Below are 22,095 nucleotides of genomic sequence, written 5' to 3'. Positions count from 1 at the left end.
CCACACTGCACGAGACGACTGGTGATTAATTGCATGATGTGTTGAAAAATATTTTTTTGAAGGTTTGGTTAGATTAAAAAATTGCCTGGGGTAATATATTATCATACAACAAATTATTAAATAGCGTTCAAAAAAATGCTATTGCAACTGAAGGTGTCTCTAAAGCGCAATTTTGTATTACTTGCTTTAAAGTACATAAATAATAATTTTTTCATGTTGTTAATATACCTCTTAAAAAACATTTTAATTTTTGTAATATTGGTTTTCATTAGAGGGAAATCGCAAGTAAAAATTAAAAATAAAAGTGACTGATATATTGGAAGAAATCTTCAAAGTATATATTTGTTTCAAAGCTTAAAATTCAAACTATTAAATTTTATTTTATAAAGAATGTTTGTATTATTTCTTATATTAGGCCTCTGACACATTTGTATATTTTCATCATGCAGACATCCATCATGCTTGCTTGACCGTGTCCCTCCCTCGCCAGCTGTCAGTCAGTGCGTGGTCGCTTCCCAACACTGCAGTTCGTCATAATATTGTTCCACTTGCAATTGCTCAATTAAGCGACCGCAGCAACAGAAACACCCTGAAATCGGACGAAATGCGCCCATTCCGCCTCCAGTGAACGGGCAACGAGAGTGGGGTCATCGCGGGACAAGCAAAATGCAACATCTGGCCGAAAGCAGCGTCGAGCGAAGGTAGAAAGCAAACATTGACATAACACGTCAACGGTTGGGAGCAGCAGCAAAACCTCCGGGGAAACCATACGGCGCGGCACTCTGAGCGCAGAGCATGTGTTATGGCCACGAGAAGGTCATCCGGAGATGCCGCCACGTCCGTTGAGGCCGGGTCGGGACCGGGCGGCGCCGGGCTCAGGAAGTTGTCCACGGCCAGTGGCGGTGGGATCGCCGGAGGAGCGGCGCCCAGCTGGCAGAGCTGCTACTACTGCACCCGGGAGCACTTCAAGACCATCAGCGACTTTGTCAAGTGAGTGGCGTCCGCGAAGTCATTGCCTTCTTTCCATGTTCATACATACATACATAACTCATTTTATGGACCAAAAACCGTCTTTATTTTAACTATACGATAAAGTACAATCATGTGTTTGAGTTTCAAAGATAAATATCAGCTTTATGTAAACAGGCAGGAGGTAAAAGCAATTAAATTCGGCTAGCTACAGTCGATCTTTCACAACCCGGGAAATATATTTCGACTACATATCAACGAAAAGCCAAGCCTCGGTTTTTTGTTTCTTAGAAAAGATAACAACTATTTCCGGCAAAAAAACATTTCTATGGGATTGAAATAGAGTGTATAACGATGGAATAAACGATGAATATTCAGATATATAATATTATATTTTATAGTATTCCTGAAACCAAGTGTTAGCCCGTGTTACTTCATTCTTATCCTAATTTTGGAGAAAGCTTAATCACTCCAAATCATACATAAACAAGCTTTTAATCAGAACTGACACATTTCAAAGTAATGAATCATTATTTATGTATATAAACTGTATAAGTAACATCTAAACTAAACTCCCCCAATACCCATTTCAGTCACCTACGCAATCGTCACTGCACCCGGGAGGGCGGCTCCTTTGTGTGCCGCTACGGCTTCAACGGAGTATGTGCCTCCCTGCCACTGGACGGCGTCTCGGACCGCGACTACGACGCCCATGTGGCCAAGTACCATGTCAACCAGCACACGCGCGAGATGCCACCCGAATGGGGAGTCTACTCGGCCGCCCAGAACCTGCCAGCAGTGCTCAACGATCCCTCGCGCGGCAAGCAGAGCAACTTGTTCACCAAGAAGTGGGGCGAGCACTTTGTGGAGCGCAGTCATGTCCCAGCAACGCCCCGTTTGCCGGATATAACCCATGCGGACTTTTCCGTATATCTGGGCAGCATAGGGAAGCGATATCGCTGGCACGAGCGCCGTCAGCAGCAACTGGAGCGCGATAAACCGCTGGAGAATGGAGCACAAGGTGCACCTGGACCGGGAACAGGTGGTCAGACACCCACGCACTTGAGTTCGGTGCCCGAGATCTTTCTAAAATCGCAGCTTCAGCTTCATAACCCGGCCACCTTCAAGCAGGTGTTTCCCAATTACATGCACACATCAGCTTCAAGTCCGGAAACCCACCAGCAAACTGGGCGTCAGCTGCAGGAACAGCTTAGTCACTACCTGGACACGGTGGAGGTGAAAATTGCACAGCAGGTTTCGCAGAAATCGGCCGCATTCTTTCACGCCATGACCACTCAGCATGCTATATTGGCCGAAATGGAGCAGGCAGCGGACCAAGTGCGTCAGCTTAGGGCAGCCCTGGCCGAACTCCACAGCCACTCGGTTGTGGACAGCTTCAAAGTGCTGCGCTTTGCCCAACGAAGGCAGCACTACAACCTCACACTGGACAAGCTCCGACTGATGGCCACCGTGCACAAGACGCAACCGATGCTGCAGCTCCTCCTGGGCACCCAGGATTATGTGGCGGCCCTGGATTTGATAGGAACCACCCAGGAGATCCTTTCCGCCGAACTCCTCGGCATTCACTGCTTCAAGCACCTGCCCATGCAGCTAAGCGAAATGGAAAAGCTCATCGACAAGATGCTCACCACGGAATTCGAACGCTATGCTGCCGCGGATCTCAATCGACCATTGACGGATGCACTCCGGGAGACGGACAGCGTGTGCGCCGAGGAGGACAAACTGGTTGCCATCGTCATGGGTCTGCTGCGCAAGCAGAACTTCTCCTTTGTCCAGGCCTACCAGCAAGAAGCCATTGCCACCATTCGGGCCATTATAAAACAGCTGCTGATAGAGGTTTTGGCGCGCAGTGACAGTGATCAAGAAATCAGTTTAACTGGCCACGGGGAGCAGGCCTTGGAGCTCACCCTGCCCGAATGGATTGCTCTGCTGCAACGCTCCAGCCAGGCCTTGGTTTCCATTCTCGAACGCATTAAAGCTGTCGTGGGTATAATGCAGCAAACGGCGGACGCAGCTGTGGGAGCCCAGGATGCAGTGAATCTTATAGATTCGGAAGCCTTTCTGAGTCCTGGACACCATGAGCAGTTGAAGTCCCAGTTGCAGCAGCTCCTTCAGGCCGTTTGTCATTACTGCCATGAGCGTTGCGCCAACATTGTCTCCCCTCAGAGCCTGGAAAAGAGTTCGGCAAGTGAGCAGGAGCTCTCCCAGCTCTTTGAGATTGTGGAACAGTTTGGCGAGACGACGAGGAGCATTTGTGGAGTGGCCAGTGTGCCTCTTCAGTTAGCCTTAAAAGTCCAGGCCTCGCGATACGCCCAAAGATTCCATTCAGAGCGAAAGCAGAAGTTGTCCCTACTGCTGGATCAGGAGCGCTGGCGCCAGGTGGACATTCCCCACGAGTTCCAGAGGATAATCGAACGGATGGCTGCCGGGGACTATGCCAAGACGGAGATGGGTAATCTGATAAGCAATGGCGCAGGCAATCCCGTGCTTCTGGTCGAAGGAAAACAGCCGTACACATTGGTCAGCGCTTCGCTGATGCTCATCCGAATGCTATACGAATACGGAGGGAGTGCCCACAGGCTGCCACTGCTAGCCAGTTATCATGCCCGGAACGTGGTGGACCTGTTGCGGTGTTTCAACTCACGAAGCTGCCAACTCATCATAGGAGCTGGCGCCATGCGGGTGGCTGGGCTGAAAACCATCACTAGCACTAACCTGGCACTTGTTTCCCGAGCCCTGCAACTGGTCCTTTGGCTGCTGCCCAAGCTGAGGGAGCACTTCCAGGCGATGAGTGGGTACGAGGCCATCGAGCGGGACTACCAGGGTCACATCAAGGAGATCGAAAACAAGATACACGGCATAGTGTCCGAGAGGTTGGCAGCTCAGCTGGAAGCCTGGGAGGCCCGACCACCCATACCTTCGCAGACCTTCCGACACATCTCCCGCCATCTGGTGAAACTTCACGAGGCCATCGCCGGAGTGCTGCCGGAGGCACAGATCCACGAAATCTACAGCGTGGTGCACCGAAACTTCAAGGACAAGATGCGGGAACAACTGCTCAAGTTGAATGTGAACAACAATGGGGGACCGCAGCACGGAGTGGTGACCTCGGAGCTGACCTTCTACATGGAGACGCTGCGCACACTGAAAGCCCTGCCCGCCGAGCAGCTGGACAACGGCATTCTGGAGGAGATCTGGCTCTACTGAGCAATTCGAAGTATTCCAATTGGTTGACGCGGCAATCCGCCGACCGCCCAGCCGAGTTCGTCTTCACTGTTTGTTATCCTTGTTTTATTTATACCATTTCGATCGTCGCGTCTATTTTGTTTGCCACTGTACATTGCTTGTACCTTTAAGTTCCGCCCTATAACAAAAGAAAATGGGAAATGTATCTCTTTGTTGCGCACTTTTTATAACATTTAAGCTTAAAGTCACTGAAAAGGCTTATGATTAAAGAATAGTAAATTACAAAAATAAGTTAAATGTATTTCAATTAATGGAGGAACAAGTATTTTTATAAGTATTATAACTATAAAGTTTAAATCTAGTTTAAATTTGCCATTCACAGTGAATGTAACGGTTTTTTTTGTATCCATCGTTGCCAGACTGCCGCAGTTGCCAGTGGCAACCGTTAAAAATGCAAAACAAAAGATAGTTTCATTTATTTTCATTTTCAATGCGATGCGCTTGCCGCAAATCTTTCACAGCCTGCACAAGCGTATCCAAAGAATGTTCGAAAAGAGCAGCGAGGGCGGCGAGAGTGCCACGCCCAGCATTCAGGACATCGCCGGTCGTCTGGCGGAGGAGCAGCAGCGTCTCCGCCAACTGGAGGCCACCGCGATGCCCAAGGAGCGGACTATTTTGATCCTGGGTAGCAAGTGTGTGGTAAGATATTAAAATTAAATTTTGTATTTATTATTTATCATTTTACTTGTTATAATTTTTTAAATACTCGCCGTTAAATCTTGATTATTATTCATAGTTTAGAATATCAGAAAAGTTGATAAAGATAAGTATATGTGTCTGTTTATAATGAAGACGCTCAGTTTATTAAGTTAAGAGAGATTTTATAAAATAATGGTATTAAAATGACTACCTATTATAAGTTCATTTAATTCATTGTGCACAATTTTCCCAGGGAAAGACGACTGCTATAAATAAGTTTTTCGATCGCGAGGAGCACGCCGCGCGACCAACCTTGGCCCTGGAGTATAGCTTCGGTCGAAGAGTCGGTAGTGGAAGGACACCCCAAGTGATGAACGTTTGGGAACTGGGCTCCCTGGACAATGCCGAGCAGCTGCTGGAGGTTCCCATTAAAACACATGGTCTGCAGCAACTAGCCGTCCTCATAATGCTGGACCTCTCCCAGCCACAAAGATTTTGGACCGACTTGGAATGTGCCTACAAGGGATTGAGGGACACGGCGCGACAGATGATGCAGAACCTGGCACCAGATCTCAGGGAAATCCTTGAACAGCGGACAATGGAGCGAGTTTGCAAGCTGAGCAAGGAGAACCTCGAACCGCTTCCCTTTCCAGTGGTAATTGTGGGTGGGAAGTACGATATCTTCTCCGGTTTTGATCCAGCCATCAGAAAACACACCTGCCGCTGTCTGCGCTCTATGGCCCATCTTATCGGGGGAGCACTGCTATTCTACTCCCACCGGATGCCCAAGCTGTCCAAGGTACTGAGGGACACCATTAGCCACATGGGATTCGGAAGTCCTGCCCATCCGTTCCGCTCTCATGTTGACGATTTCAACGAGCCCCTCTGCATTTGGTTCGGAACGGACAGTTGGTCCAAAATCGGAGATACTGGAGCCCAAAGTGTGGAGCGGATTGGAGCCACGTTCGGGGTGGAAGTGCCGCAGCTGCAGCTGGAGAAGCAGAAGCTGCAGGAAACACCAGATCCAGCCAAGGATCCTGGTTTTAAAGAGTCCCTCATCGATGAGATGCGATCGCAGAAGAACGAGGAACTCGCTGGCTTAATGAGAGATGCCTTGCTTCGCGGAAAGTTCGAGAGTGTTCAGAACTAGCAAAAATACTGGGATTAATCAATGTTGCATACCTCAAAGTATTAAAGAATATCGGAATAAAGCATAGTTAATAATACGGAATTTGTCTAAAATGTTTGAAAAGCAGTCCACAAAATGTTTTAGGCAGCAAAGTGAAAATTGTCAAAGACTTTTTCGCTACAAAGGTTCAAAATTAGGATTTTCCATACATACCATATATAACCAGTACCCTCCCTTGGATTGATTGCTTTAAACCGGAAAAATGTCTCAACCTGTCGCATCGAAGGCTCGCGTCATCAAGATCCTCAACCGCATTGGAGCCCGCGGCATACTAACTGAGGTCAAGGTGCAGTTGGTCGATCAACCCAGGATGCAATTTATGAGAACTGTTAAGGGTCCTGTACGTCTTGGGGACATTGTGGACTTTGAGGACACCGAAATAACCTGGCAGTCTCCGAGCACGAGCAACAGCAACTTTAAGGATATTTGTTAGGCGAATTAAAAGATCGTTGGTACTGCAAAAGAAGAAAAACATACTCTCCACCATACTCAAAAATTTAGTTTACAATAAAATTTTAAGAATTTAACATACCATAGTTTCCCCTAACTGGTGGATCTGGTATCTTAAACCTAGTTTTTCGCAAAACTAATAAAATTGTTGGGGAAATCCTAAAAGCGAGTGTAATGGTTTAATGGTTTTACAAAGCTTTTTTAATTTTGCCAATAATATTTTAAACAGTATCCAGTTTGTTTTTTTTTAATTTTTTAATTTTAATTTTAACAATATTTTAAATAGTATCCCGTTTGTTTTTTTCTGTTCAAATAAATTTTGTATAATTGCCCTAGTGTGGCAACGCCATTCCAGGGATGCGCAAAAGCGACTTGCCAGTCGCGTGTCGGCTTGAATTACCGTTATAAAGGAGCGCACCACTATGGCTCTCCGCTCTCTCTCTCTCCATCTCGCTCGCTCTACGGGGGAGCTCGGGCTCCAAGCGGACGTCGGCAGCGACGCCCACTGCGCCGCCGGCGTTTCGCTTCGGATTCGGTTGGGGGTTTCAGTTGGCTTTCCAGCTCAGTCGCTCAGTCGCTGTCAACTGCTCTCGCGTGGCGGAGCTCTCTCCGCGCTCTTTCCCCGGCGGTCGTGTGTGTGCGTGCACGCGCGCGTGTGTGTGTGCGAATTTGTTTGGTGCGGATTTTTGGCAAAATAAAACTCCACTGCGAGTTCTAAGGAAAATTATGAATTGTGGCCAAACCAAGAAACATGAGAAGCGCTGCGGCCCTGAAACACTATAATTGAAAGCCCGCCGGAAGGGGAAAAGCCCCCAACTTCGCACCGTAAAGTTGCGCGTTGTGTAATCAGTCCGAAACGGAGTTTCTCGCTTTGTTTGTTTTTCTCGGCTTCATTTTCGGCAACAACAGAAATATTTTTAAATTGCTTTAAGCTTGCGGAGTTTCGGGTCGAAAGCTCTGGGAAACTTCAAGACCTGACAAATAAATCATCGCAGGTGAGTTGGAATAGCACATTTCACAGGCCCGCGCTCGCACACGCAAACGAAAGCCGAGCAAAACTGCTGTGCTCCAATTTTTTTTCGGTGGGTCACGGTATAAAAAAGCAACTAACAGACCCCAAAACACCGAATTATCGATTTTCTTTTGGTGGCTCCATTTCTGGCGCTCTTTTTTTTATATACATACATGCTTTCCTGCGATTTTATGCCACTCCATGCACTCACATTTGAGTGTGTGCGTGTTCGGTGCGCTTGTGTGTGTGTGTATTTAATCAAGAACAGAAACTGTGTTTTTCCTGCAGCTTACCGTTAGCCGAGCCGAGCAGCCGCATTTGCATTTTGTCACATTGCCAAGGCAACGCGACCCAAGCGCCATATGCTCGCGATCTGATACCCTGCACCGATTGGTTCTTCTCGGGGCTTTACGACAGTCCCATGGGCTTGGCGACCTCCTTATCGAGGGTTTTTTAGTACCTCCGCAGGCGATCTCAAGAGATCTCATAGCGACGGCAATTAACAGTTTCAAAATCTAGCTGGGTCAGTTTATCGATAGATTGGGACATTAAACATTAGAGATAACCTTATCAAAATTGTTTAATACTTCCTTTGGCGATCTCAAGGGATCGTATAACAACAGGAATAAACATTATCAAAATCTAACGGAGTCAGCTTATCGTTAGTTTGGGGCATTAAAGATTAGTGATACATTTTACTTAATCAAATTCTTTTAATCTTTATCTAGTAATTCTCTTTCCTAAGTATTGAAACCGTATCCCGATTTGCGAGTTTTTACTAAAGTTGGGGTTTTGTGCTACTTATCATAAGTTTCTTTCTACTTCCCCTAGAGATCTCAAGGGATCGTTAGGGAGTACATGAGTCATTTTTAGTATCAACCTCTGGATGGGTTAGTTATTTTATTATTTTAGGCAGACTGAAGAATTACAATCATCTTTTTTAAGAAGGTTTTAGCTAAACATATTCCTTTATAATATTCCTAGATTAAAAAAATTAAGTTTATTATCTTAGAAAAGAATATTTTTTATTTTTAATTAAATAATTTTAACTAAAACTTACTACTCTGAACAAAAAATCTTAATTTATATAAGTGAGCTTAAGAAAAATTGCCTACTTTTGAGATTTACAATAATGTCCAGTCATAACCTAACATGGTTCCAAGTATAATCCTTATTAAATGAATGCATTCCAAAAGAATCATTCCATAATTGATGCTTTAATCATTCGTTAGGGTATTTAGAGGTTGCCCTTTAATGTGTGTGCTTTGTTTTGCTCTGTTTTATTTTCCTTCTTGAAGTTTATGTGCGTTGGACTTGCGACGCTTGCATTATTGGGATTTCTTCGCCGGCACTGTGTTTATTGTTCTGGCCTTGTTTGGTGTTTTCATTACTGGCACGCTTTCTGTTTCTTCGCTCCGTATTCATCCTTTGACCCCAATCCCATTTTCGCCTTGTTTTGATCCCCAAACAACCAAATAAAAGTTGAATCCTCCAAGCGAACATCTGTTTCAACGCTTTGCCTCGCTCTTTAATAAATTTTGAAGTTATGACTTCAGAAACCCGACTTAACTCGCCTTATTTGGATATGCCCACGCTCAGAATTTGAATCTGAAGAATACACACTTGACTCGCCCTGAAGCGTTCTATTTTTGGCTATGCAAAAGAACAAAGCGAATAAAATACTTGAAAATGTAAAATGTATCTTTGACCCGAGGGCGTGGAAACCAAAGCGATTCTTCCATAGATATGACTAGGCACGTACCTTAGTCGCTAGCCTGTGTTCGTGAGCGATGATTAATCATAATAATTTGTATTAAGCCCCTAAACCACGCTGTCGGCATTGGCGGTTGGTAACAGTAAAGCTCCTTTCAGTAACTTGGCTTATGTTCATTTTGCTTTGGCATTGGTTACTTTCGAAAAGCCTTTCGGCAAATACAACGACCTTACTTCATACAAGTATACATATTTATTAGTACAGATAAAGCATGGCCAATGACTTGCACTCGAAAATGTTAATTGAACCACCAAAGAGCGTGTAAATTAGAACCTGGCACATCCACACGAAAAAGACGATAAAAAGAAATCTGCTAATTAAAAACTGGAATTTTAAGCAAAAAAGTATAATAAACACTGAATGACAAATGGCGCCCAAAAAAAGTGTGAAGCGAAGATCAGGCAATCAAATTTTATGAGGCAGGAGGAGGAAAAAGCAAGTGTGGGGGCGATCAGTTCAGAGCGCAATCAACAGTTTTTATTAAATGTCAAATATAATTTAAGATGGCAATTTGTCGCGGAACGAATTATTTCCCTTTTTGCCTGCTTGGCAACTGAGATGCGATTGGGGTAGGGTAGGGCGGAGGCGAAAAAGATCTTGCAGAGAGAAAGATACAATTTGCATAACAGCTAATCATATGATTCTAATTAAAACACCGGAAAGATTCGACAGTTTTGCTGGCTATATAAAAATAAACTGAAAAAAATCATATCTATACATCACTTTTAGTCAAAATGTAAAATAACCATTAGGCTTTTGTGTGTAAGTAAATATCTTATCTTAATGCCAATATGTTTAGCTGATAACATTTTATTTCCGCCAAATTTACTTATCAAATATAATGAAATTAGATCCGATACCATAGGATGATTATTAGTTTATCAGCACCGCAAGTGATTTGCTTATCTAACTGATCGCACAAATATGGTTATTCTTTTTTTATAAGTGTCAAATAGATATAATAGTATTTTATATAATAATAGTATTTATAATAGTATTTTATTGAAAATATTTTATAAACTGTTTGTTCATGACAATTAAAAATGTATTAGGAGTATTCTAACACAGATTTTTAAAGCAAAGTACACTTTTTATTCGTTTGATGTTTAGGGAAAAACTAGCAAGGGTACAGGTCCAACCTATGCCCATATCGAAAGATGTTTTAATTTGGACAAATGTCAAATTTAATATAATTTCTTTTACAATAATTGGTATCAGAAAATGTATAACGTCTTTGTTTATTAAGAAAGAGTCACATAGACTTGAATCACTCCGGATGGTTTGTCATTGAATATCCATCGTGTCTCTAACATATAATCCCCATCTGGGTAGGCAAGCACTTTCGTTAGGTGGTGGTTTACTATCTCGGTGGAAAGTCTTTCAACAACAATATCGTGCTAAGAAACGAAAAACAATTAATTTGATAATATTTCCATAAAATAATATTTTAAAATCCATTTCTATACATACATTAAAAGGACAGGAATGATTTACGTTCGTAATCCCCCTAACTATGTCGAAAAAATACTTTGCGACAGGATTGGACTTTTGATGGTTTAGGAAATAGCAAGCATCCACGGTTTGGTTGTATAGGAAGGGTTTGTACCCATTAAATCGTTTGAACAGTCCAAAGTTAACCTAAAATGGCAAACAATTTTGAATTTTGAGAATATTAGAATTAATTGCATAAGCACCTTGATTTTGTTTATAGGGATTTTATACAATTTGAGCTTGCCCGAAGTGTATTTGTAGGTACGATTTATGGCCTTCAAAGTGCAGTATTCAAACTCAGCCATGTCCTTATCCAGCGACCTACACTTGATGTTAGTGAACTCCACGCGAGAAGTGATCTATAAATTCGTTGCTTTTGAAAATTGAATATGATATTTAAGAATTGCAAAACCTCTTTCATTATAACAAACAGCACTAGTAAGCGAAGGCAAAAAGTCGGCTTTGCATGCGTCATATTGTATCGATGGACTCCGGAGAACTAAATTCTATTTATATTGTTAATCACATTGTTTATTTAATATCTTTTTGGATTTGGTTTTAATCGATAAATAATTGCCACTGTAAGCGGATCAAAGCTCACCGAATCGGAATCACTCAATATGAAAATGTTGTCAAACGATATATGCTTATTTCTCTTCTGCTGTTACTGGGATTTCGTCTTTGCCCCTCTATCAAATATTATATCGCAGTGGAAAGGAAAATGTTATTTTAGTCTCGGCTGATCGAAATGCAAATATTGGATCATGTTAATCACCACGAGTTGAAATAACAGGAACCTCTAACGTAAACCATATTTCTCTATTTCATTTATATTTTTAAAAATGCACACGATTTTTTAATTATCTAACAGAATCTTCCACGCCTCTGGTGTAGATTTTTAATTCTAAATATTTATAATTTGTCACTCCTTTGTCCATTTGAGGGTCCTATAAATATTAAAATGGCATAAAAAAACTCAAGGCTTTAAACTTACTACAACAGAAATAAATTTTTTAATTTTCATTTGTCACGTTTAATGAGACATTATCCATTCGAAAATTTTGATCAGATTTTAGACAAGAGTCAGATAGATTTGGATTACTGCGGATGGCTTGTCATTGAGTATCCATCGTGTCTCTAACATGTAATCACCATCCGGGACGGAAAGCACTCTTGTAGTGTGATGGTTTACTACCTCGGTGGAAATTTTATCCACAATAATATCGTGCTAAAAAACATGGCACATTTAATATGGTAAATATTTCCATGAAATAAAATAAAAATCCATTTCCATACATACATTATATGGACAGGAATGATTTACGTTCGTAGTCCCCCTAATTATGTCGAATAAGTACTTTGCGACAGGATTGGACTTCTGATGGTTAAAGAAATAGCAAACATCTATAGTTTGATTATATAGGAAGGGTTTGTACCCATTATACCGTTTGAAGAGTCCAAAATTAACCTAAAATAACAGAATTTCTTGAGTTACGTAGTTTTAAATTTAAGTACATGCTTACGTACCTTGGCCTTAGTAATTGGAAGTTTAAACAGTTTAAACTTTCCGGAAGCATATTTGTATGTTCGATTTATGGCCTTTAAGGTGCAGTATTCAAACTCGGCAAAGTCCTTATCCAGTGTCATACACTTGATGTTGGTAAACTCCACGCGAGCAATTATCTATTATATAACCTCGTAATTTTTTAAAAATTTTTATTATATTTTTTAGTTACCAACCTCATTTATTATTAACGACAGCACTAGTAAGCGGAAGTAAAAAGTCGGCTTTGCATACATCATTTTGTAGCAATGGACTCCGGAGAACTAATTTCAATTTATGTGATCAATCACCTTTTTTATTCAATATAATTTTTGTTGTATTGGGTTTTAATCGTTAAATAATTGCAACTTTTGCGGGTCACAAATGGATGTGCATACTCAAATTAGAAATGTCGTTAAACAGTCTGTTTTATTTTTTGTTGTGATAGGAACTTTGTTTGAAAGAATGGAAATGCATTTTATACGCAGCAAGGACATACTTTAGAGAATTGAGAAAATAGTTCAAAAGTTTATTTGATTTATTATCGTCAAAGGATATATGGTATAGTGGTTGACCGAAACCCCCACTCCCCTGGCTTCTAAGCTGCGACTGTTTGTCTACAAATTTATCAAGATTTGGACGACGTGGCTGCCATCGGAAGCATATAGACAGACAGGCAGGCAGGAACAAGCTTCTTTGTCATGCGGCACGCTCGTAAATCTAATGGCATCTGCGAGATACAAAGATACATTTGCAGTTTCACAGTGCGCGCATTATGTGCATAAATATTACAGATGCGTCTTTGCGCCACCATCCAAATGTCACATGTCATGGGAAAGGCAGAAAAGCCCTATGGCAAATGTCAGCCAAGGATAATGTAACATTGCACTATCGGCTGATCGATATGCATGCGTTGTATCTTGTTAGCCAGCGGGACTCTTAAGACTATTAAAACTACATAAATCTAATAAAAAACTTCGAAAAACTATAAAAACAACGGAGCAGTACCCCTTACATGACACCAAAAGTTTTCAAATGTGCGATTGCATCGACTTTTTAAAGCGGAAACTTAAAGTTAACTTTACATTAATTACCTGCTCCCCAAGCATGACCGGACTGACCCTTCCTTAACCATGTTCAGAGAACAGAACCGAGTAAAATCAGTGCGCTGTGTCCCAGTGAAAAGGTAACCCAGTTGCATGGGGCACAATGAACTGCAATCCCCGCGAACCGATGAGGAAATGGGAAGCGACTGCAGTCGCAGCTCACTGAAGCATCAAACGACCAGAAGGTGACTTAAAGCTGCTACCCGGGAGCCTTGAATCAACAACTTCCGAATCCACTCCACACCAGGCCACACCACACCACACAACACCATCCCGCAATTGCATTCTGTGTGCGTGCCGTAGTATCTGGCAGATACGGCCAGACCCCAGAGCTCCATGGTCATAAATGAGCAACCAAGCACGACAGCAGCGCGGCATCGACTGACATCCCACTTAGTGATGGGATGTGCTCCACCCGTAAACTGCATCCCCAGCACTTCTGGCCTCCCCTTGAAATATCACCCACGGGCGCGGAGCCGATATTTAACGTCGGTTGACAAACGCAAAGTGTGCATAACTTTTAGTAGAGCATGAAAAATTAACTTTAATTCGATTGTAGGCAGTTCCCAGATGGCTCTCCGTCCATTACTTCTTCCACCGGTGACGGAGTGCCTGGGTGCATTTTCGTTCGCCGGCCAATTAATGTGTGATAATTAAATTGTGATATCAGCTGAGCAATTTACCAATTAAAGCTGCAGAGCGAAGTGCCTCACGAAGATGATGATGGGCGTGAAGAACTCAGGGATGGTGGGTGGAGATGCTCGAGATATATTGGGGGAAATGCGTTATGGAGATTGCTTTATAGGGAGGTAGTTTATTCCTTTGCAAACATTTAAAAAGGTCTCCGTACCAGGTACAAGACCTATAAATATAGTACTTTATTGGAGAACAGTACGCGATTTATATTTTGGAAACCATTTACTAAGCGTCTTGTTTGTTTTGCAATGCGTTATAAAGGAGCCCTATAAGACTTTATGATATTGTTTTTAATACCTTTTACTTTTATTTTTTTTTATTTCTTTTAACATTTTTAAAATATTGTTTTTATGTAAACCCATGTTAGAAACCCTTATTTTTATTTTCAGGTTAAATGAGAATAGCTGTTTTTATATTTCAAACATTGCGCGTCTACTTTAGGCACAACCTTTTAAGACCCGACCTACCTGAGATGTTTAGCCTGCATGTCTTGGTTCTCACGTCCTAGAACTTCCTTCCCCATTTTTCCACTTCCCCAGTTCATGATCCAGCTAATGAGCAATTTAGCAGGAGCCCTCACATCCTCGACCGCCATCCTCTCGCCACCAAAAAGGCAGCGAAGCGTTAAGCTAAAACTGTCTGGCGGGCAAGGATAATGCCACAGACACTTGAGCTGGGATGTGCTTAGGTCAAAAGCCAGTTGTCCGTACGGACACGGAGAAAATGCTACCCCAGCCTGGGAAATTTGCATGTTTTGCACAATTTCGAGCCACCCCCTGGCGCCCAATCAGGGGGATTAAACTTTCGGTGGTGACTGTTTATGCTTTATGAGCAATTAATATGTCAGTTAGCGGCCTGGACAGATTGATGGGGTTGTTGCCTCGGACCAGGCCGAAAACGAAAGCAAACCAGAGCAATTAGATGGGGAACTGTCAGCGGCAGGCACGAACTGCCAGTAGCTTGGAAGTTTTCCTTCATTTTCCTGCCTCAACGGCTCGTGCTCGGCACGTTTTTGCATGATTTCCGGCGCACCCTCGCCGATTTTCCCCGACTGAACTGGACTGCGGCGGCGGTAACAAGGACACTCCCTGGCATTTGTAGGCCGACTCGAGCGTGTGGCACATTATCCTTAAGCGTCGCCGCGGCAGGCGCTTGTCCTTGCCACGTCCCGAGCTACAAGTGTAAATGCTGAGAACAGCTTTTTCTTCAGAGAAAGAGTGAAAGGAAAGCGGCGCGTGCACTGCCCACAGTTCCCGTGGGAATTCCCAAGAATCTCATATCGTGGGCGTGCGAACATATTTCTGTACCCATTTCCTGCGGCCTGACTCCTTTGGCAAATGTCAACCGGGCTTAATGGGGTTGATTTAATCCGACGCTATATTGCTATTGTGCATTGCAACAGCTTGTAATTGGGATTAAGAGCTGGAGAACTGGGATTGGCCACCAGTCCTGGCATACCCAGAAGTAACTAGACTATTTTTAAAAATCAAATTAATTTCTTTGGCTTTGTAAATGTTTAAAGACACTACACAAAGAGAAAAAGATTTGTTGAAAAGTATACATTTTCTATATAGCCATGTCCTTTTGTCCGTCCGTCCGTATAAAAAGCTAGAAACTTGGGATTTAGCACGCAGATTCTAGAGGTTCTCGCGCAGAGCAGCTTTCGTATTGCTAGCTTTGAATACGAATCATTTTTCTGAATTAAATCCTAAAGCCTCAGACTTTTTAGGTAAACATCAGCTTCAAAGATTTAACCATAAACCGATTGAATATTTTGCATACCCAACATATCCCATTTTTGAGCTCTTCCTTTTTGATTTGTTTGACCCCCTGAATAAGGAAACTTTTCCGGCTTTATCCGGGCAATCAATTTCAATCAATTTCACCTTGTTCCCCTTACCTTCAGTCCCAGGTCGGAATGAAACTCCCGGCCCGTACCTTGACTTGTTCATTCCACAGAAACCAATTGCAAAGATGAGAGGAAGCACAAATTTAAAAGCCAACACCCACACACCGTGTATGTATGGGAAGAAAATACACTCCAGCCCCAATCAGCCCACGGGCAATATGAGAAAAATATAGAATTTCAGCAGAGAAGAAGTTTAATGGACATCCGGCTTTTATTATGCTTAGTCTTGTTATTATTGTTTTCCACCTTGAAGGTGTGTGCTGATGACGACGAAGAGGAAGAAGCCCCTCAAGTGCAATTGAAAAAGCCAAAACCACAAAAAACAACAACAATAAAAGCATTAAAACCAACAAACGCCAGTACGAATGTACGATGTTGATATTTGCGTTGGCAAAGGAAACGTCGTCGTCGTCGTCTTTGGCGTGGTCGAGAAGCAAAATCCAGAAGACAGTAGATGTCGTTCCTAGAATCGGATGGTGGATGGGGGGTGGGGCTTCCAGGAGGGGCACTCTGCCTCATTAAGTGTCCGACGGCCTTTGGTTTATGGTCTCCAACTAGATGGGGGATTAGCAATTGCACAACTATACATATACCGTATCTTGGTGTCTCTGCCACTTGCGGGGGTGTCGATTTTGGCGTGGTCTAAGACAGGTTTAGGCGCTTTTACGGCCATCATTTATCTTGTGGCATGCCCCACGAAAACATAGAACACCAATCAACGGAGCCACGCCTTGAGGCGCCCGACTTGGATACCATTTTCCTTATTGATTCGCTTGCGGGGGCTCGAAATCTACCACCATCCGTTGTACAACTGTCGAGGGTAAATTTAGTGGATACATGTGTCCGGCGTTAATCGGGATAGGTGATAAGCTGATTAGTTTTAGTGGCAATTAAGCGGCAGAGGTGCAACGCAGGAAATGAAACTGAAGAATTCTAAAGATTTCCAATTTTAATAACGTAAGAAATATAAAGTATTAGGTTTTCTTGTCTATTTGCAAACAGTTTTTTAGTGGTTTCTTTTTTGTTTTTAAAGTATAAAAGTCGTATAAAATATAATTATGTTGGAAATCGACAAATGCAAAATATATTATTAAATATAATATATCTTCCTATAAATAATCCTAAAAAAATGCATAAAACACTCTTAAATTGTAAAAGATTTTTTGTTTATGTTCCTACAAAAACTATTTATTTTAAAGCCAGTTTTATTAAACTTTCTTGAGTATATTAGTTGTAATAGTTGTTTATTTTTTATGTTTAATAGTATAATATGGCATAAAATATAGCTAAAATTAATTTTGTAAGACCTTATCACACTTAAGAAAAATTTACTGGATTTATTTTAAAAGACTCGGCTTTCTACATAGTACCTAAAAAATATGTATAAAAGTTTCCCTACCCTAGATATATTTTATTTAGGTTGCATTAAAAAAAAAAACACAATTATATACTTTAACATTCAGCAAATGTCATAAGCACAACAGCGAATGAAAAATATGTTTTTTTTTTAAATCTTGGATTTAAAAGTTCCTGAGAAGGCAAGTCTCCTGTCTGAAAATAGACAAAAATTGACATTCACTTTGCCCTTTTTCCCCTCCCCCAAAAGGGAAATGGACGTCATGAGGGGAGTGCTAGACAGAAAAACGAATTGCATTAATGCAATTTTAGCATCTGAAGCCGTGCTGAGGAAAAACTAAACGGGCACGTTTCAATTGGTGTCCGCGGTCGTTGTCAGCGTTCTGTGTCTGCATCTGGATCTGCATCTGCCTCTGGACTTGGGGAGCGCTGCGCCCCTCGAATGCCAGTGGAAAGGAGGACAAATGGACACCAGACAGAGGAGCCCGGAGTCCACTGGAATCGTTCCAAATTGCCGGCGCATGACTCCGGCTATAGCAGAAAATAAAGAAAAGGGAAAAGGGAGGGGCAAAGTATCTGATGAAGAAACGCTGTAAAATGGAATTGCATTACACACACTTTAGGTGCCATTTGGTTTTCGGAGGGGGGAGGTGGGGGAAACCTGGAGGCAGAGCCATGAAGTTGATGATGCGCCAACAAATTGGATGCGTAATGGTTACGCCAGAGCCGAGCCACAATTGAGATATTTATAGTTATGGCCAATAGAGACTTGGCGGAACCCTGAGATGAAATTTCACTCGCAACCTAATGGACGAAAGTTAGCCAGCTTGCTTAATAGTTTTCAAAGGCATCAAGCTAAGCTCGAAAATATTCATTGGGCTTGAAACTGAAATCTTTAGGGTCTTAATCACCTGATATGGCGCTGCCCGAGGCCATCGAGAGAATTGTTAAATAATTTATAGAGGCAAATTAATTACTGGCCATGGCAGTATCCAGGAAAATGGCACGCAATTTATTTCAGCCCCCGGTTTAGTCGGAAATATTTTCACTGGCATTCCCAACTGGCTGTGCCCTAGTTGCACGAGCGTTATTAAATTAAATTCCAACCTTCAAGGTTTCGGTGTCCTCTAATGCTGGTATTTATTTTTATACGGCAATCTTCTTTTTATTGCCTCTAATCCGTTAAATGCTTTTTAATTGCATCTGCAACCTTAGCCAGGGACACTTGAAAATTCTGTTCGCATCGCCGGGGAGGAGGAGGCTGAAAAAATACGCTTGCAAAGGGGGTGACAGGGCTGGAGGGTTGGAGGGTTGGGAACCCCAGGCTAATTGGTTGGGCGTGAAATGTGTGAGTTTATTTTTTAGAACTCGAAAAAAGTGTCAACCCCTAGCCCTGAGGACCCCTACAATCGAAACACTGTGGGAGACGAAATTGATAAAGAATGGAGATGCAATCGGGCAGGGCAAACCACTTTTTATGGGATTAAAAAAACATTGGTTACAAAATCTGCTAACGATTAAATTAGATAAACTAGCTATTAATGCAAGAGCCTAAAATAACTTATTTCAGAAATGAATCCCAATTTTTTTTAACGGGTTCTTAGTAATATAAATATTTTAATAGAATTTTATAAATCCTTATAATTTGAAATAAATCAATTTCAAATCGAATATACACAAGATAACTGTTTATAAAATACATATTATACTTGCATTAAGAAATTATAAGACTGTTAAATATTTTGAATATCTTTAAGTACAAAATTCCCACGGATAATAAAAATTTGAAATTTTGTATCTTTAAGTGCTGAATTACCCCTTTATCTCGTTTTTGATCTCTTAGTACAATACCTTTAAGCCACTTTAAGCTTGAGTTCATTCAACCACAAGCCGAGCTTGTACTTAGAAAGCTCTTTCACCTGCCCGACAAAGCTTTTAAGCCGCGAGCCACTCAAGCTCTGCGGCTCAGCTCGGCGACGTCTCAAGAACCACTCAAGAAATGTTCGAAGGCCCAGAGCCATGCTGACACTTACTTGGCCAAATGTAAAGTCTCGCAAATCTGATGGCCTTATACAAGCTTGCAGTGCACACACACATGCAGTTTTAAATTAGAAACAAATTGTGAACACGAGACCAACTACATACGTACATATGTTAGAGACATCTTGACCCTAATGACCGTGGGAACTTTTTGTAAACGTCACTGACATTGTCAGCTGAGTGCCCATATGTGTGTGTGCATTCTTGTGAGCAAGCTCTTAAGTACTTCTTAAGAGAGGCTTGAGTGCAGGCATTGCCAGCTTAAAAATTAATTTGAAAAATATTTAACGGTAATTGAACTTGAAAGATGGTTAAAAAGAGTTCACAAATTTTAGCATAATTATAAATGTATAAAGACTGTTAAAGTTTGGATCTAATTCTATTTATTTTCTTTTCTACATTCCAGATTTTGGAGACGCATTTCTATAATTAAAGGGTAAGTGTTTTATTATTAAAATATTTACCTTAAGAGAGAGAGAGAAAGAGAAACAAGTGCCATTTCTAGTTTATCAAGAATAAACTTTTCAGAAAAAAAGTCGATTTTCCGCAGTAAAGATAAATACATTAAAACATATAAGGTATTTGGTAAATTTTAATTACCTGAGAATAAATAAATAACTTACAAATATAAATTAATGAAGCAAAAATAAATCCTCAAACAAAACTGAAAAATTTAATAATATTTGGTTATAAGGACGATCCTCGCACCGTAAGCCTCTCACTCAATAATCCAATTCAATTATTTATCACCCCATTTGAAATGTCGCCAAATGATTTCAATTATTGCCTAACAATTGATTTGTTAATCTTCTTGTCTCGCAATGGAAATCCAAAACAATTGACCTACCAATTTATATCAGTAATTGGCTTCCTAATCACAATTACAGGCCGGATTGTGTTCGATTCGAGGAAGTTAGATTGTATTGGCTTGGATTACTCATGCAAGCCTTTTAGTGTGTGTTTGAGCCGCGTTTGTTGCCATTTGTCTGAGCCTTTCAATGCAGCATTTTGCGCATTTTGATTGAAATTTTGATTAGGTTGCACATGTGGCTTTTGTCCGCCCCTCAACCTCATTGACTGACATTGATTTCTCGGCTTGTGGCCATTCCACTATTTCCCGTAGCTCCCCCATCCGTTTTCACCTTTCCCATTGTCTGGCACTATCTTTTGTCTGCTCATTCACCCGGTGATGGAGTTCTTCGTTAGCGGTGGGCGGCGGAAGGTGGGTGGGCGTGTCTGGGATCCAGGGTTTACCCCATCCATTGCTAGCTGTTTTTATTATGGTTTATCTAAAAGTGTCTAGCATTTGCTGTAATGGCTAAAACACACTTAACACGCAGAAAAATTAAATTTTTAACAGTATTAACCAAAATGCCATTCATTAATATTAAAGTTGTTCAGTTTAAAAAAAAACCATTGATATATATCTATTTTCTCGAGAAATATCACAATTCGAAATATATGATATAAAATGCATTGAATTGGAAACATTTTGGGAAAATATATTATTTTTAGATTGTGCTATAATTCTAGTTTTAACCACTTTCCTTCTCAAGATTTAATTTATTTTATGCTTGACTTTTGTCAAAAATAAGTGGCAAAAATTTTATTATATAGTTTAAAAACGAGTAATTATTATAAGCGAATATTATAAGCGAATTAAAATGATGACGATGATTATATCAAAAATATTTCCGGATTTTTTAACGCAATTATATAATTTCATTATATAAATAATATAGTTTTCCCCTTTTCCCCAGTGTATTTCTGTTGCACCGATTGCACCAATCTGTTTTTTTTTCTGCATTTAAGCGGTAATGTTGGCGCGATTGGGAGCCATGTGTGGGTAGCAATGGTTTGCTCCCAATAGTCTTGATACCATTTCTTTACTACCTGATTTTATGGGCTACCTGGATTAAAGCCGCTGCATTGCCATTTTTCGCACGTTTCAGTACTGAGAAATTGTCTTATTTTCTATTTACCTCTCTCTCACGCACACACTGCGAAATTTATCTGTCATTTCGATTTATCTTATCGTCTCTTAGGTCGGGGGTTTCTCTTAGGGAGCAAACAACGACCTTGCCTCTTGCTCTTCGATTCTCCGGTTTCCGCTCTCGAGTTTCGATCGATCATTTTGCCATTGTTGTCACGGAATTTAGGTTGGGCAACTAATTCAAATCGATAAGTTCAATACATTGATTACCGAGCCTTGATTACTGTTCAGTTAATCAGTTTTTTCTATTATTCTTGTCATTCCATTTCTTTGTCCGGTGGCATTTCATAACCACTTGGCCATCTTTTGCGTTGGTTTCAACTTCGGATACTTGGTGGTAACTCTCTTTAATGACTCTCTTGAGTGCCGTAATCACTCTCAACCTCCACTCGCTCTCCATTCTCCATGTGAAAAAACTGGCAGCTGCAGAACCATCGAAACCAACAACTGGTTTCGAGTGCCCTTCTATCGCTCGAAAGGGTATCTCAAATTTGGATTTTGCAAAAAATATGTTTTTAAATCCATATGTTTAGTTTGTACTTTTGTTTTGGGGGATCGATCATTTTTAATGGCTTAAATACTTATTAGTCGATTATGAAGCTCATACAATATTCTCACTTAAAAAACAACGATTTTTTAAATCTCAAAATATTTTGTGTAC

The 22,095-nt window shown here is 41.3% G+C and overlaps 6 protein-coding genes across 7 annotated transcripts in view; 4 read left to right on the top strand and 2 right to left on the bottom strand.

Annotated features, from left to right (window-relative positions):
* The first annotated feature begins 513 nt into the window (after positions 1–513).
* LOC108032707 (vacuolar protein sorting-associated protein 54) lies at positions 514–4,467 on the top strand. Its single transcript, XM_017106686.3, has 2 exons — positions 514–990; positions 1,563–4,467. The coding sequence occupies exons 1-2, from the start codon at positions 803–805 to the stop codon at positions 4,195–4,197; spliced, it is 2,823 nt and encodes a 940-aa protein (XP_016962175.1). The 5' UTR covers positions 514–802; the 3' UTR covers positions 4,198–4,467.
* Positions 4,468–4,657: 190 nt separating this feature from the next.
* On the top strand, positions 4,658–6,072 carry LOC108032450 (cytoplasmic dynein 2 light intermediate chain 1). The gene is made up of 2 exons (XM_017106276.3): positions 4,658–4,875; positions 5,129–6,072. The coding sequence occupies exons 1-2, from the start codon at positions 4,672–4,674 to the stop codon at positions 6,023–6,025; spliced, it is 1,101 nt and encodes a 366-aa protein (XP_016961765.1). The 5' UTR covers positions 4,658–4,671; the 3' UTR covers positions 6,026–6,072.
* A 65-nt stretch (positions 6,073–6,137) lies between these two features.
* On the top strand, positions 6,138–6,591 carry LOC108032451 (40S ribosomal protein S28). The gene has a single exon (XM_017106277.3). The coding sequence runs from the start codon at positions 6,267–6,269 to the stop codon at positions 6,495–6,497; it is 231 nt and encodes a 76-aa protein (XP_016961766.1). The 5' UTR covers positions 6,138–6,266; the 3' UTR covers positions 6,498–6,591.
* A 513-nt stretch (positions 6,592–7,104) lies between these two features.
* Positions 7,105–22,095, top strand: part of LOC108032616 (protein numb) — a 30,047-nt gene continuing 15,056 nt past the window's right edge. The window contains exons 1-2 of one of the 2 annotated variants that reach the window (XM_017106555.3): positions 7,105–7,509; positions 19,848–19,877. The gene's annotated coding sequence lies outside the window, so the exon portion shown is untranslated. The remainder of the gene's footprint in view (positions 7,510–19,847; positions 19,878–22,095) is intronic. The other variant, XM_050884840.1, reaches the window with a different exon arrangement.
* Positions 10,535–11,266, bottom strand: LOC108032361 (uncharacterized). Its single transcript, XM_017106173.2, has 4 exons — positions 11,204–11,266; positions 10,995–11,150; positions 10,771–10,938; positions 10,535–10,697 (listed from the first exon to the last, which is right to left on the bottom strand). The coding sequence occupies exons 1-4, from the start codon at positions 11,264–11,266 to the stop codon at positions 10,542–10,544; spliced, it is 543 nt and encodes a 180-aa protein (XP_016961662.1). The 3' UTR covers positions 10,535–10,541.
* Positions 11,864–12,594, bottom strand: LOC108032360 (uncharacterized). Its single transcript, XM_017106172.1, has 4 exons — positions 12,532–12,594; positions 12,319–12,474; positions 12,092–12,259; positions 11,864–12,019 (listed from the first exon to the last, which is right to left on the bottom strand). The coding sequence occupies exons 1-4, from the start codon at positions 12,592–12,594 to the stop codon at positions 11,864–11,866; spliced, it is 543 nt and encodes a 180-aa protein (XP_016961661.1).

The sequence above is a fragment of the Drosophila biarmipes genome, chromosome 2L, assembly GCF_025231255.1.
Source record: "Drosophila biarmipes strain raj3 chromosome 2L, RU_DBia_V1.1, whole genome shotgun sequence".
NCBI classification, from domain to species: Eukaryota; Metazoa; Arthropoda; class Insecta; order Diptera; family Drosophilidae; genus Drosophila; species Drosophila biarmipes.
Note: the sequence above shows the minus strand (reverse complement) of the source record. Positions and strands in the feature narration are given on the sequence as shown.

Coding starts and splice junctions, on each gene's coding strand:
- LOC108032707 (XM_017106686.3), top strand. CDS start 803: ATGGCCACGAGAAGGTCATCCGGAGATGCCGCCACGTCCGTTGAGGCC. Junction 991..1,562: donor ACCATCAGCGACTTTGTCAA/GTGAGTGGCGTC, acceptor TACCCATTTCAG/TCACCTACGCAATCGTCACT.
- LOC108032450 (XM_017106276.3), top strand. CDS start 4,672: ATGCGCTTGCCGCAAATCTTTCACAGCCTGCACAAGCGTATCCAAAGA. Junction 4,876..5,128: donor TCCTGGGTAGCAAGTGTGTG/GTAAGATATTAA, acceptor CAATTTTCCCAG/GGAAAGACGACTGCTATAAA.
- LOC108032451 (XM_017106277.3), top strand. CDS start 6,267: ATGTCTCAACCTGTCGCATCGAAGGCTCGCGTCATCAAGATCCTCAAC.
- LOC108032361 (XM_017106173.2), bottom strand. CDS start 11,266: ATGACGCATGCAAAGCCGACTTTTTGCCTTCGCTTACTAGTGCTGTTT. Junction 11,151..11,203: donor TGTTTGTTATAATGAAAGAG/GTTTTGCAATTC, acceptor ACGAATTTATAG/ATCACTTCTCGCGTGGAGTT. Junction 10,939..10,994: donor TCCCTATAAACAAAATCAAG/GTGCTTATGCAA, acceptor TTGCCATTTTAG/GTTAACTTTGGACTGTTCAA.
- LOC108032360 (XM_017106172.1), bottom strand. CDS start 12,594: ATGATGTATGCAAAGCCGACTTTTTACTTCCGCTTACTAGTGCTGTCG. Junction 12,475..12,531: donor TGTCGTTAATAATAAATGAG/GTTGGTAACTAA, acceptor GTTATATAATAG/ATAATTGCTCGCGTGGAGTT. Junction 12,020..12,091: donor ATCATTCCTGTCCATATAAT/GTATGTATGGAA, acceptor CATGTTTTTTAG/CACGATATTATTGTGGATAA.